At 30.2% G+C, this 13,933-nt stretch overlaps 1 protein-coding gene across 1 annotated transcript in view; it reads left to right on the forward strand.

Annotated features, from left to right (window-relative positions):
- Window positions 1-705: 705 nt before the first annotated feature.
- Window positions 706-13,933, forward strand: part of LOC145322774 (uncharacterized) — an 89,479-nt gene continuing 76,251 nt past the window's right edge. The window contains exon 1 of the mRNA XM_080165029.1: window positions 706-1,130. Within this exon, the coding sequence (XP_080021155.1) occupies window positions 1,029-1,130 (102 nt within the window). The 5' untranslated portion in view covers window positions 706-1,028. The remainder of the gene's footprint in view (window positions 1,131-13,933) is intronic.

Raw genomic sequence — 13,933 nt, forward strand, 5'->3', positions numbered from 1 at the left:
GCCTACCCTCCCCCATGGCATTGATCCAAATAATGCTGTAGAGAGGCATTTTTAAAAGTTATGATGGTTGTAAATTTGTTTTAATTCATGCTTAAAAAAATAAATAAGCAAACATGTACGCAATTTACTTAATATTGTTTTAACTATTAATTATATAAAAAAAAATTTAGATAAAAATTCAGAATAAAGGATTTTAATACTAACATTAACTTAACAATAATACACATAATAAGAACTGTTCAATCCTATATTATAAAATGTTAATTTGTACGCAAAATCATGTAAAGTTATGGAATAATATCTGAACAAAATAATCCTTGGAAAGACATAATAACGTACATCCAACAGAAATGAACAAACACCCTGCCCCCTCAAACATTAAAATTTGTTCTTGAAACTTTTTTTTCATAAAAAAGGGTTTAGGTTAGTCTCTAGTTTCAAGCCTATCTCTTAGAAGCTATGGGCTAAGCCACTAATAAAATGAAAGATGTTTAAAATAAATCTTATTTACACACTTTAAAAATCATAAATATCTATTACTGATTTAGATATACCAAAAATATTTGTTAAATTCACGGAATTTTTAAAATATTTTGTGTATTAACAACGTCAGAGATTTCTGGGGAATTTTATAATATGGCGCAAAGGGAAAGTCTCTGGCAAAGTTGGCCAACCCACTTGAGTGTTTATGTTTCAGTCACCAGTATAAGTTTCACAGTGACAGAGGAGAGACACACGCTCTCTCTCTCTCACTCTCTTCCCCCTACAGTCAGTAGCAGACAAGTTTTGCATGTTATGTATGCAACTTCAATTTCTACTATCATAGTGACTTTTTCCCGTAGAATTCAAGGAAAAATTGATTTTCCTTTATCAAGTTAAAGGGTTTGTGACATTAAAAATAAGAAAAAGAGTTAAAATATAATAAAAAGTAAAAAAATAATGATATAAAAATAAAAAAAATACCTACAACATTGAAAAAAAATCAAGCATTTTTTTGTGACCGTTGACCGCTCTCCGCAGCTGCCAAGATGGACGTGCTGCCCAGTGGTGGCATATTCCGGGAGCTGCAGGTTGTCCATGACACCGGCTTCTTGACCGGCCATGACAGCATGGAGGATGATTGGAACCAGGTGCAACATTTTTACCAAAATAAAAAATTAAAAATCCCAAAAATTGCTAAAAGCGTAATGGTGTATATTATATAGATAAAATATGTTTTGAGTTAAGTTCTAATAAATCAAAACAGTTTAAAAGATAAAAAGTTAAGAGAAAACTTTATACTTAGAGAGAAAAAAAACTTGTAACAAAATTTTGCATATTTGCATGATTTTTTTCAAAGACTTTAAATTAATATCTTTAGGTACTAAAAAGCACATTTTCATTTGATAAATTACTATTACTTATTTTAAAAAGCTTTCAAAAGTGCTGAAAATGACATTTTGAAAGAATCAACATGTTTCAGTATTAAAGTAAATATTTTTGCAGATGTAAATTTATGTCCCAATAAATCAAAAACTTCTAAACAAGCACTTTTAGAGTTTTATAGAATAAGATTTCACAGAAAAATCCTCGAAAATTGATAAATGTTCAAATTTTAATTGTTTAAAAAGTGTTTTTTTTTATGAATAAATCATAACCTTTTTCAAAAAAAAAAAAATTTCAATGCTTCAAAAAATAACTACCAGAGTTATTATAATCTTGCTTTTATATTTATATTTTGACTTAGTATTCATTCTTTAATAAATCAAAAACTATACATTAAAAACACATTTAAGTAAGATAAAACTTTTTGAAAGTTAAAGAAAATCTTTAAAAAACTTATTTGTTTTGTTTTAAGATCTAGAATAAATATGTTTTGAATCTTAAATTTTGCTTAAATAAATTAAACATTTCTGCTTTTAATGAAAAGGCAAAATTTGTAAGGGCTGAAAATCATTAAGACTTTAAAAAAATAACATGATTTAAATTGAGATTTATGTCCTAGTGTCAGTGAATCATAGAATTAAGTTTACATAAAAAGCAAACATCCATTTATGTGATACTATTTTAAACTGTACACTTAAATAAAAAAGTGCTTAATGCTAAAATGCTATAAATGCAAGCAGCTTAAAATATGTTTTGCATTAGACTGGTAGACATATCTTTCATTACATACTTTAGATTCCAGACACATGGCCCATAGGAGATAGATAGATACCACCCTCTGTTAAACATGGAGGTGTTATGTTGACTTGTAATTTAGTGGTTTATGTCGACAATATACAAATAAGTTGGTTTTCAACATATGTTTAAGCAAAATTATTTTATTTTTACATGGATGGGACATTTGACTGTACATCATAATGGTTTTATAAACATTTGTTGGCTTCCAAACCTTGGGTATTTAATTGAATTTTGATTGAAAAAACAAAATAAAAATGTCCAAAACTTAAAAAACAATAAAGGGAGAGGTAGGTTTTGGTTATAATCCGTAAAGGTGTGGGTTTTAAGGCTTAAAAATAGTAGTATAACGATAATATTCACTAAATATGTGTATTTCTTATTGAAAAGAACTAAAGACAAAATAAAAAAAAAGTTAACATAAATTTTTATCGTTCTACTACTGTTTTTAACTCATATATAACACATAACCTTTACGGATTTTACCCGAAATCTACCTCTCTTACAGAAGGAGTAATTTTGGTTATTATCAATGGATTATTTTATCATTTAAGATCTCTCTATATTTATCTTTGCTTTATTTAAATTAACATATAATAATGTTCAAATAATGATATCCTTGCTGTTTTGTTGATATAACATCAGCAGTAAAGTTTAAGTTGGCATATAAGTTAAGATACAGTATCTATCTTTCAATATATGCATTTTTAAAATAAATTATGACACTAATTTTGAATCATTATTGTAAAGTTTTAATCATATTAATAAAATATTACTGTAAAAATTAAGAAAGTTCAACATATAAAACATAAAAATCTTTAAATTTTTGTTTAAACTGAAATATTTGTAAAGCAGGTGTCAAAATTAAAGATAAACATAAAAATTCAAATACTTTAAAAGATTTCATCTTGATATAAAATAAAATATTTTTGGAAAAATTAAATTAATTGAAATAAAGATAAAAAGTGATAAGCAATTGTTGATTTCAAATTAGCTGTAAAAATTTGTAGAACTAGAAATGTTAGCTAGCTAGGTAGCTTAATTGGCTTGGAGCTATTTTTGAATTTATAAAATTTCCCATCCGTCAAAAATAAGTAGTCATGTGTATTATTCTAAAACCATAATTTTCCAATGTGGGATAGGACATTGGCAAATAGATTAATAATTTCATAATATTTGTTCAGCTATCAAAGGCAGCATATACCTAGTTTTGAACTTGTGAAAAATTTGAAAATATTTTTATTATGTGAATTTTACTCGAAAAACACTAGAGTGAGAAAGGGTTAAATAACTGTATCTCCCCATCGCACTGTCCATGTGCCGACTCTCAATTGGGTCATTAAAACTCAACCAAAATGGTGTGGTTAGTATTAACACATCCAAGTAGCAGAAAACAATTTGGTAGCAGACGAAAAGGCCAGGGTCATTGAAAAAATGGAGGAGGGTAGTTATTTGTATATACATCTATACTATAGATCTGTTATGATATATACCAACTGTGGACCTAAGAAATAGTGGTTTTTTTCATGAAATAGACTTAAAGCAATGAAAAACCCAACATAATTTTTAAAGAAAATTTAAAATTTGATTTTTGACCAACCCCACTTTCTTGAGCAACAAATTCTTATCTTTTGTGAATTTTTTGCAACACCTTATGTGGTCAAAATCCCATTTTCTAAAATGGTCATTTTTTACTCCCATTCTATCAATTTACTTTAGGTTAGTAAGGATTTAGGAAAGCCCCGCAGGGTTAGACCCTGTCAGAATATTGTGTTATTAATGTCTTCTATTAATATTGTAGTACGACCCAATACTATTAGGTTTAAATTAGTTAATTTTTAAAAACTTATTAGAAATAAGAGTAAAGGCACAGGGGGTATATGTATATAGTCTAATAGCTGTATAAAGGGTTAATACCCCCTAACTCTTATCTAAAGTGAGTGTTTTTGCGCTTAGGGCACTTGGATTCATGCAACTACAACGTATATTCATGCAGAATGGTTAGCAAAATCGATATATTATTACTTGGATGTTGCACCAGATTTTTATGTTCTCTGATAAAGTGAAGCTTTCAGCTGGCTAAAATATTAATACCCCTTATCCACCTTCTATACCCCATCCACTTCCCTCCTACTGGATGAACAGACTGACCAATAAATGAGCAAAATAAATTGATGACAAATTTTCCCCTGTCAATATATCCACGTATACCATATCCATTGTTCTCAAACATAAATCTAGACTTGAACAGTCAAATCCAATTAGTATTTCGTTCTTAAAACTTGTGGTTTTGACTTTTGTCCATAGTTAGCTCTGTCGTAAAATAGCCTAAAACCATTTGATTTCATTAAAAATAGCCTATCGATGTTATGTCAGTCTAAGAAATAAACCCTAAAGATTACACTTCTATAGATTTCAACAGTTTTGACAGGGAGTCTCGAGTAAAATAGCCTAAAACCAATCTACAAGTACAACTTTAGTGATTATTTTAACATATCATTAGAATTGGTTTTGACTTTTGTCCATAGTTAGCTCTGTCGTAAAATAGCCTAAAACCAATTAATTTTATTTCAAAATAGCATGACCATGTTATGTCAGTCGCGGTCATATTATTGAAGTCGACATGAACCTTTAAGATTACACTTCTATAGAATGTCAAAAGTTTTGACAGGGAGTCTCGAGTAAAATAGCCTAAAACCAATCTACAAGTACAACTTTAATGATTATTTTAACATAAGTGTGTTGTCATAATGTCATTAGAATCTTGTAATCTCGATAATATGACAGCTATGAAAGCTATGAATCTTTTTGTTTTTTGAAAAAAAATCTGAATTTAATTTTTTTTAAACTTCAATGCTAAAGAAACATATCGGACCATTTATTTTACTGCTCGAAACACAAGATGTTGGAAAATAGCATTTCACTCTGTTCGACTTGGAGGCATTGCATTGACATTCAATTTCATGTCGACGACATGGAATAGTAAGGGGAGAGAGTCACTAAAAAATCAGACACATGACGTCATATAAATGAGGGAGATGAGATGAGAAGTGGGAAAGAAATCCCTTTAAAAAGGGGTGGATAATATCTCATTTTTATGACGTCACGTGGCTGATTTTTGAGTGACTTTCTCCCCCTATCATGGAATAGAATAAAAGTGGCTATTGTCAGGGGGCAGAGGACATTGAGCTGCAAATTAGAATGGTGCCCAAAGTTTATAACTACATGGACAAAAAAAACTTTGGGTACTTTTATCGAATTTTAATTAGAGGATGCGAAACTATAAGTGTCCACAATTTTCTACCTGTGATTCTAAAGATGAATTTTGTTTATCATCATTGGGGGTGTATATCAATTTATTGTCCATTGTCTTATCCCTTAAGATCCTGGCTTATGCGTCGATATAGTAGCAGTACTCAAAGTCTAGCTGGGCAACAGCATTTCAATTGCACAAAGTTGTTTTTTTCTGCACAGAAATTGTGAATAATTTTGCAAACTTGCATTTCTCTCAGAATCATATTTGCTTAACCTTAATCCTCCCTTTTGTTTTTTTTCTTCTATTGCTGCGCTGTTCTACAATTAGGGGCGGTCTGTACGTCAATTGTCTGTACGTCCAATGGCCGTTTTACTGTTATTATACCAATATTAGACTATTAGTCATAAATATAAAGGCTGCTATTTAAGATCGACAGCTGAACTTACTTGGTCCGTTAACCTGTCAGTTTTGCTCTAGCAGACAATCCATTTTATTTATTGAAATATATTTTTCTTGGCTCCTATCAAAGATTAATGACTGAAATTTGCTATGTAGACTCTATTGACCAATGAGCACCTACTCAACAATTAAATTAGTCCGTCTGTATAGTTTTTGAGTTTTGATACTTATTGATGTTGTCACCCTTGTTTTTTTTCTCTTACTGGTCAAAATTGCTTCAAGTGTTTATTTTTCTATCTCTCTCTGTTTTTTTCTTTTTTGAGAAGAGTGAGGGAACATTGGACTGTTAATTACACTGGTACCCAAAGGTTTATAAACATATTTTCTCGATTTTGGGGACTTTTATTGAATTTTGATTCTTTGGTCCTAATAAGAAATGTGCAAACTTTTCAACCTGTAATTTTATTCTAAAGAATTTATTTATCATCATTTGGATTGTTTATAAATTTATCGTCCATTGTCTTTTATCCATTTAGATACCCATTATAATGCAATTATGACTGCATATTGATATGTCGATATAATACAAGCACGATCGTTTAACAGGGGGTGTTACATACATGTTAAATGATGTCAACAGTAGGCCAAGATGAATGAATAGATCTAAATTTATTTTTAATTGTTATCATAAATCAAGTCAAATTGAGACTGTCAGAAATGCAACCCGGCGCGGTGATTTCACATGAAGTGCCTCTGTTGAGCAGTGATAACCCCCCCTCCCCTCCTCTTCATCCCCTTATTTTTGAAGAAGTTGAAAATATGGAGGTTTTTTCCCTGTGGGGCTATTAAGTATCCAATGTAACCTAACCTAACCTTACCTAAAGTGATAAACAAAGAAATGAAAAGCAACCTCTTCCCCCCTAATTTAAAATTTCAAAATAAGCGTTTTGTGTGTGGGGGGGGGGGGTATTAATTCTCTACTTTGAGTGAATGCGCCTGTAACTCAGCTTTTAAAGTTGTATGTTGCTTTTGGAACCCCCCCTTTCTTGTTTACCCTTAAAAACATTTAATAGCATTTATGCTCATAAAATTGTGACATTGTTCTATATAAATGTATGTTTAATATCTTTGATCATATTTGCTGTTATCTAATGTCTCATGCCTATATTTTTTTTAGACAAAATGAATTGAAAATGATTGCTAAAATCGAAATATATCTTCATGTCTTAGAATAGTGTAATTTTTTCAAAATAGGTTGAAAAACATACTAACTTTAAAACATAAAAATTAATATACAGATTTTAATTTGTTATTATTGCTTTTGCATTGTCAAAACTTTTCAACAAATAATATTAATCTACAGAAGTATAAAATTTGCTTATTTATATTGAAGATTTAAATCATTTTATCATCTAATGTCTTATCCCTCAACAGCCCTGCAATTATTGTAACCCTGCATAACTCACACCCCATTCTCAAATCTATTGTTATTCAATTGTAAACTATTTAAGTTATGGGGGAGGGGGGTGACTTCCCCCCAATTTAAAGCATAACAAATTTGTCACCAGTTATTTGACGGAGTGATAATTTGATTTGATTTATATCAGAAAGATATCATAATTGGGTGTTCTATCATAAACGCAGAATTTTTTACGCAAAATTTATGTTTATCTGTTTGTATCAACAGATCTTGCTTTGACGCAATAGAAATTTGTCCCGGAAGGTTTTTTCTATTTAAAGGTAGGATTGAAACCGCCCCTGAAAAAATATATAACTCCCCTCTGCTTGAAGTTGTCTGAATGGACATTTTATTTTTTTTTACGGTTTTTATAGCTTACCTTATAGTAATTGAAGGATTGCTGTGCCTTTATATCAATTGTTAAATCATGAAGCTAAAATGGGACTGAGCTTTTGGAGAGGGAGAGAGGTGACAATAGGCTGTTTATTACACTAGTCCCAAAGTTTTATAATACGTTTTCTTATTCGTTGGCTTAACAACTTTGGGAACTTTTAAAAGATTTTGATTGGTTGTTTTATTAAAAAGAGTGTCCAACTACAAATTGTAATCTACAGAGTGGGTAATTTTGAGTATTAACATTAGGGATGTACATCAATTTATCTGCAATTGTCTTATCCCTTTAGATCCCTGGGATTGTACATAGGCCAATGTCGATTATATACAGGGATCCTAAGGGATAAGACAATGGCCAATAAATTGATATATACATCCCAATTGATGATAACCAAAATTACACTTTCTGTAAATAAAAATCATAGGTGAAAAAAATTATTACAACTAAATTGGAACAATTAATCAAAATTCGATAAAAGTACCCAAAGTTTTAGAATAAGAAAATGTGTTCATTGGGTACAGTCATAAACACTTATTAAATTAATGTCAGCACTATACCACTAAGCTTAACAGGGGATAATCATACGACAATGCTTTATCAAAAGGAAACGAAGTGGTAATAATTTTATAATGGAAATTAATCAACTAGATAATATTTATATTTCAAAATGTTTTTTTGTTCAATTAGGATTCACACGAGGGGTCGACAGCCGTTATATCTCAGCTGTGGCTTTATCATAACCGCGGTTGCGGCTTTATCATAACTGCGGTTGCGGCTCAGGATTTTTGTAGATTGTCCGATAAAGCGGCTTTAGCTTGATAAAACCATGGCAGCTGAATAAATCGGCGGCTGCCAAACCCTGTATTTAAAAATAATACATTAAATTGAGCATAAATTTTAAATATAAATTTTGAAGAAATATAAAAATAAATTTCCTTAATGTGTTTCAGAATACTAATTTAGAAGTGCAAAGGGGGGAGTAGGGATAATAGCATAAAACCATCCCAATATGGACCAGCAATTTTCGAGATCCTAAGCTTTAGGACATAGAACCTTACTATTTTATATTATAAGATAAGAATTACGCTTTTTATAGAAAACAAAAAGTATAACAAAGAAAAAATCCACCGGATTAGAGCCGTTTCAGTACAGTATCGTATTATAGACAATTTTCCACAAATATTAAAATAAAAATCATAAAATTAATACCTACCAGTTTTGTTAGACATTTAACCTTTTCTTTTTAATTTTCTGCAGAAATCTGTCTATAATACGATGCGATAAATAACCATTCCCTGTTAGCAGAACTCGGAACCCAGTCTCAATTTCTCATTGTTCTTGTAACAAAATTTAGCAGGGTGATGCACTTGATATAATTCCAGTAAAGTAAAGCAGCTAATTTTCTCTCTTTTTTAGTGATTTTATGGGATAAGACAATGGATGATAAATTGATATATATCCACAATGATGATACCCCTTCTGTAGATAAAATTTATCGGTTTAAAAGTTTGGACACTTAGTTTTAACCAACCAATTAAGAAATACTAAAAGTACCTAAAGTTTTTTAGCCAACACAGTTTTGAGTGCATGTCCATGTTTAAAACATTGGGTACCAGATAAATTACCCACTGAACTACACTTAAAACAAAACAAAAGCCTCACCGGCAAAGCTTTAAATCTTAGCAACAAATGCAATGAAAAATGTATTTTAAAGTAACGCAAGCGAAAACCTTTTGTAAATGTTCAGCTCATTATTTAGACTCTTCAACTTTTTTGTGCAACTTAGAAATTCTAAATAGATTTTAAACTTTTCTGTAAGTTTTTTTTTCAGTTTAAATGTTTACTGTTTAGCCATGAAAATTAAATACTATTTACTTTTTAAAAAAATTATATTGGTGTAACCATTTTATTAACTTAATACTTTTTATGAGGATTCTTGTAATAGTTAGGTATATTCTAAAGAGCTGAGCAACAATGCTTTCATTGCCAGAAAGCCTGTTTAAAATTTATCTGAATTTATGTTTGTTACAGGCGGCTGCTCCTCTAACATCTAGGGACTTTGTATCCACTATTAGATGGACGTGGCAGAAAATAGCTTGAAACCAACCCAGGACTTTCACAAAATAGGTTTAGAGGTTTTACGGGATCATACATAATGTTATAGAACTATCCAGCTATACTTTTATGGATAAAGTACCCTCTAATAAAATCTTTTCAATGAACTAAAACTTAACATGCTAAAAATCATGTAATTTTCAACTTGGAATTGAAATAAATTTTCCAAAAATTACATTTAAGGTCGTGTCCTAGATATAACAAGAGCAATAGATTTAATACTATAGATGCTTAATCAGAAACAATTATCCGTTCAAAAAAGGAATTTTGGAAGACTAATATTTTTGGTAGTGGGACAAAGTGACTCAAAAGTCAGCCACGCGACGTCATAAAAATGAGGGAGATGAGAGGAGAAGTGGGAAAGAAAACCCCTTAAAAAGAGATGGATAATCTCTCATTTTTTGACGTCACATGGCTGATTTTTGAGTCACTTTGTCCCACTACATATTTTTGTTCATATTCAACTTTTAATGTAAGCTTGCAAGCAAAGCTTTTATCTGAAAATGCGTACACTTTCTAACCTCTAATGTTGTCAGATTGCTCCTACACTATGCTCCTATTGGTCAAATTAAGGGATTGTACATCTAGACTTTCTATATTTATTACAAAAGCAATGGATATTGAAAATAGAAAAGGAAGAAACGTGTTAGACTAGGAACCATTCAGTTAACCTACAATTTCTGTGTCGACAATATGATATTTAATAAAAGTTATCATAAACGACATAAAATCTATGTCATTGTAACACTATTCTAAAAATGACATAAATTTCAATTTATGTTGATATAATAACAGCTCAAAAGACAAACAGGATAAAATGTCTCCGGATTGTTGTATTTTCAATTTCTAGGAATAAATTGTATTATCTGCTTCCAATCAGGGAGGGAGGGGACAATGGCGGTTAAATTAATCTTCACCTCGTTCTTCCCCCTTGAAAATTACTAACTAAAGAATGAGGTTAAGTAATTTGGGGAAGATTAATTTATTTCCCATTGTACTATCCCTGCAACCCTTATTTCCATCGTTGTTGGAATAACATTAGACTACTTTCCCTTCTTCTGCTGGAGTAAAGGATGACTCAGAAAAAACTTGCATTGCAAATTGTTGATTCTGAAAATAATGTATGAATCAGCATAAGATTTTTTTTCGGAGAAAGTTGATCTTCAGACTATTTATTTTGTGTGTTAGACGGGCTTCTTCTTCCAAAATAGCAAAAAACCATTAAAACAAACAATACAAAATTTCTACTTCTGTGGGAGTAAAGGATGAGTCACAAAAAACTTTCATTGCAAAACTTTAATTCTGAAAATGTATTTTTCATCTTTCAAAAATAGACTAAAACCTTCAACACCAGAAAACACAAAATTTCTATTTCTGCTGGAATAAAGGAGGAGCCACAAAAAAAAACTTTTATTTCAAATAGTTGATTCTGAAAATCTCTGAAAAATAGCCTAAAACCTTAAAGAAACCTATAGAATGAATCTCTTCTTTTTGCTGTAAAGAGTGAGTCACAATTTGTTGATTATTGATAGATCAAAGCCTGAATCATCTGCTTTTATCATTTGCATTATCTAAAAATACATGGTGTGGGGGCGGTGGGTCATTCTCATATCCTACTTTTTTTTTTAAGGGGTTGGGCTGTTAAAGTTTTAGATTGTCTCACCTATTCAATATTTTAGAATATTTAATTTTTAATCTTTATTTTAGGTAAGGTTATATGAAGTTAACTAGAGCCCCACAAGGATAGTGTCTTCACCCTTTAGAGAGTTATGACTTCTCAGAGTTCAAGAAGGGTTTGCTTTCTAAATAATTCTTTATTTTTCTAATTTGTATGAAATTATTTTAGTCCCACATACTATGTAGAGCCTTGTGTCAAATATAAATTTGCATTTTGTGTAACATTATATCCCCTAGCACTATAGTGAGGCACTTGTTTGGACTAGTGTTAACTAGTGCACCATTTTTCTCTATTTTGTGTAACATTATATCTCCTAGCACTATAGTGAGGCACTTGTTTGGACTAGTGTTAACTAGTGCACCATATTTATCTATTTTGTGTAACATTATATCCCCTAGCACTATAGTGAGGCACTTGTTTGAACTAGTCTTTACTAGTGCACCATTTTTCTCTATTTTGTGTAACATTATATCCCCTAGCACTATAGTGAGGCACTTGTTTGGACTAGTGTTAAATAGTGCATCATTTTTCTCTATTTTGAGAATATATTCTATAAAAATACAGGATGTTCTATAAAAAAAATGCATCTTTAAGTTTTTAGAGAAAAATATAAAGAAATAAGTTTTTTGTCTGAAGCAAAAGATTTAGATAACTACTGAACTTTTAGAGTTCTCCATTTTAGGGAAGCTTCGCATAGGTCTTGGGATTGTTTTAGGCTAGTTTTCTGTCTTTCTCTACCACTTCAATACAAAAAATATCAATTTATTAAGCTATATCTGAACTATCTAAATTTCAATTCAAATCCCATACTATACATATGTATGTCTATATGCGTGTTTGCTATTGTTTTAATCCTTTCTATGTTCAAACTACATTCATTAGTTTAGCACCAGTTTTTTTTTGTCATTCAACTTGTTACAATAAAAAGGAATTATGTGAAAATATTTTAATGGCATTTTTGTTTCCCCATAAACACTTTGTTTGAAGAAAATTAAAATATTTGTTTTGTTTTTATTGTTTTCTTCTGCCCAAATAAGGAATTTGTTTTTACAAATGTTTAGATTTGTTTTTGTGTTTTAAGAATTTAAGGTGTTAGTAGAACTGCTACTCTATAAATAGAGTACGTCCGTACGTCCGTCATTTGTAAAAAAAAATCCATGGAGGGAAATTATATTGAACTTTAAATGTACTAAATAGTACTCAAAGTTTAAAAACTTTGGACACTTAAACCAATAATTGTAATCTCCATTTTTCATGATAATTGGGGATGTGTACATAAATTTTTCGCCCATTATCTTATCCTTAATTTTTTAAACATATTTTAATGTCTTAAATTATAAAAGAAAATGTTATCTAAGTTAAGGATGTCAATCAACAGCACAATATTTCTATTTATATTTTTATATGATAAATTACCCTTCCTTCTCTCTCTCTCTCTCTCTCTCTCTCTCTCTCTCTCTCTCTCTCTCTCTCAGAGACACAACATATAAAACTCCCCCCCCCCCTCCCTCTTTCAGACCCTTTTTTGTGAGGTCCCCTTTGACTCTAGTTATTCCCAGGAGTGATGAGGGTTCCATGTATATTTATTTATGCAGGGTGTTCCACAAAAAAGTCCTGTAGAAATTCTTTTATAAATTTTCTCAAACTAAAATGTTTAATGATATTTGTAGCATACTAGATTTGTTAATATAATACATTTTGTCTTATTTATGTTCATTTTTGACTGCTAAAATAGTTAAAGTCAAATAATAGTTTTACTTAAGTTGCAATTTTTCTCTATAAATTGTTGAAAAATATCTTGTTTTTAAAGTAAAATTGGATTTTGTCAGAAAAAAAATAATTTTAGATTATACTGTATTTAAAATACTTAAAAATGTTGATTTTTTAGTGGAGGGGGTATTTTTGGGGACACCCTGTATATAAAATACATTACTTGATGTGTAGAAAATACATATATGTGTTGTTTTAACAGGGGAGGGGAAATTACTACAAGCTTTTTATACATTAAAATTATTATTTTATTTCTTCTCTTCTTCGTACTTGTTGGTGGCGCAGCTTCTCTGTAACTTGAGTATGTTCGTATGTCCGTCAGTCACTTATGTCCTATGATCGTAACTTTTTTGTTTGCCTATAATTAAAGAAACAATCTAACTGGTTTGTCCCTTTTCTTAAGGGGCTCTCTATTTGAAAGTAATGAATATGGCAGAAAATATCCTAAAACCATCTCAGGACTTTATCAAGGTAAAAAAAAGACCTAAAATCATCCCAGGAGCTAGGTAAAGCTTCCCTTAAATTGGGAACTCAATAGGTTTAATGCTATAAATAAAACTAAAAAATGTCATTTGATTTGGTATTATTATTTATTTTTTTTTAATTTAAGATAGATTTAAAATTCTTTTATAATGTTAATAAAAAATGTTGCAAAAGATTGAGTAGGGATTTGATGTATACAAAAAGATTTTTTTTATGGTA

This window comes from Acartia tonsa, chromosome 6 (genome assembly GCF_053477335.1).
Source record: "Acartia tonsa isolate MP-2025a chromosome 6, ASM5347733v1, whole genome shotgun sequence".
Classification (NCBI taxonomy): domain Eukaryota; kingdom Metazoa; phylum Arthropoda; class Copepoda; order Calanoida; family Acartiidae; genus Acartia; species Acartia tonsa.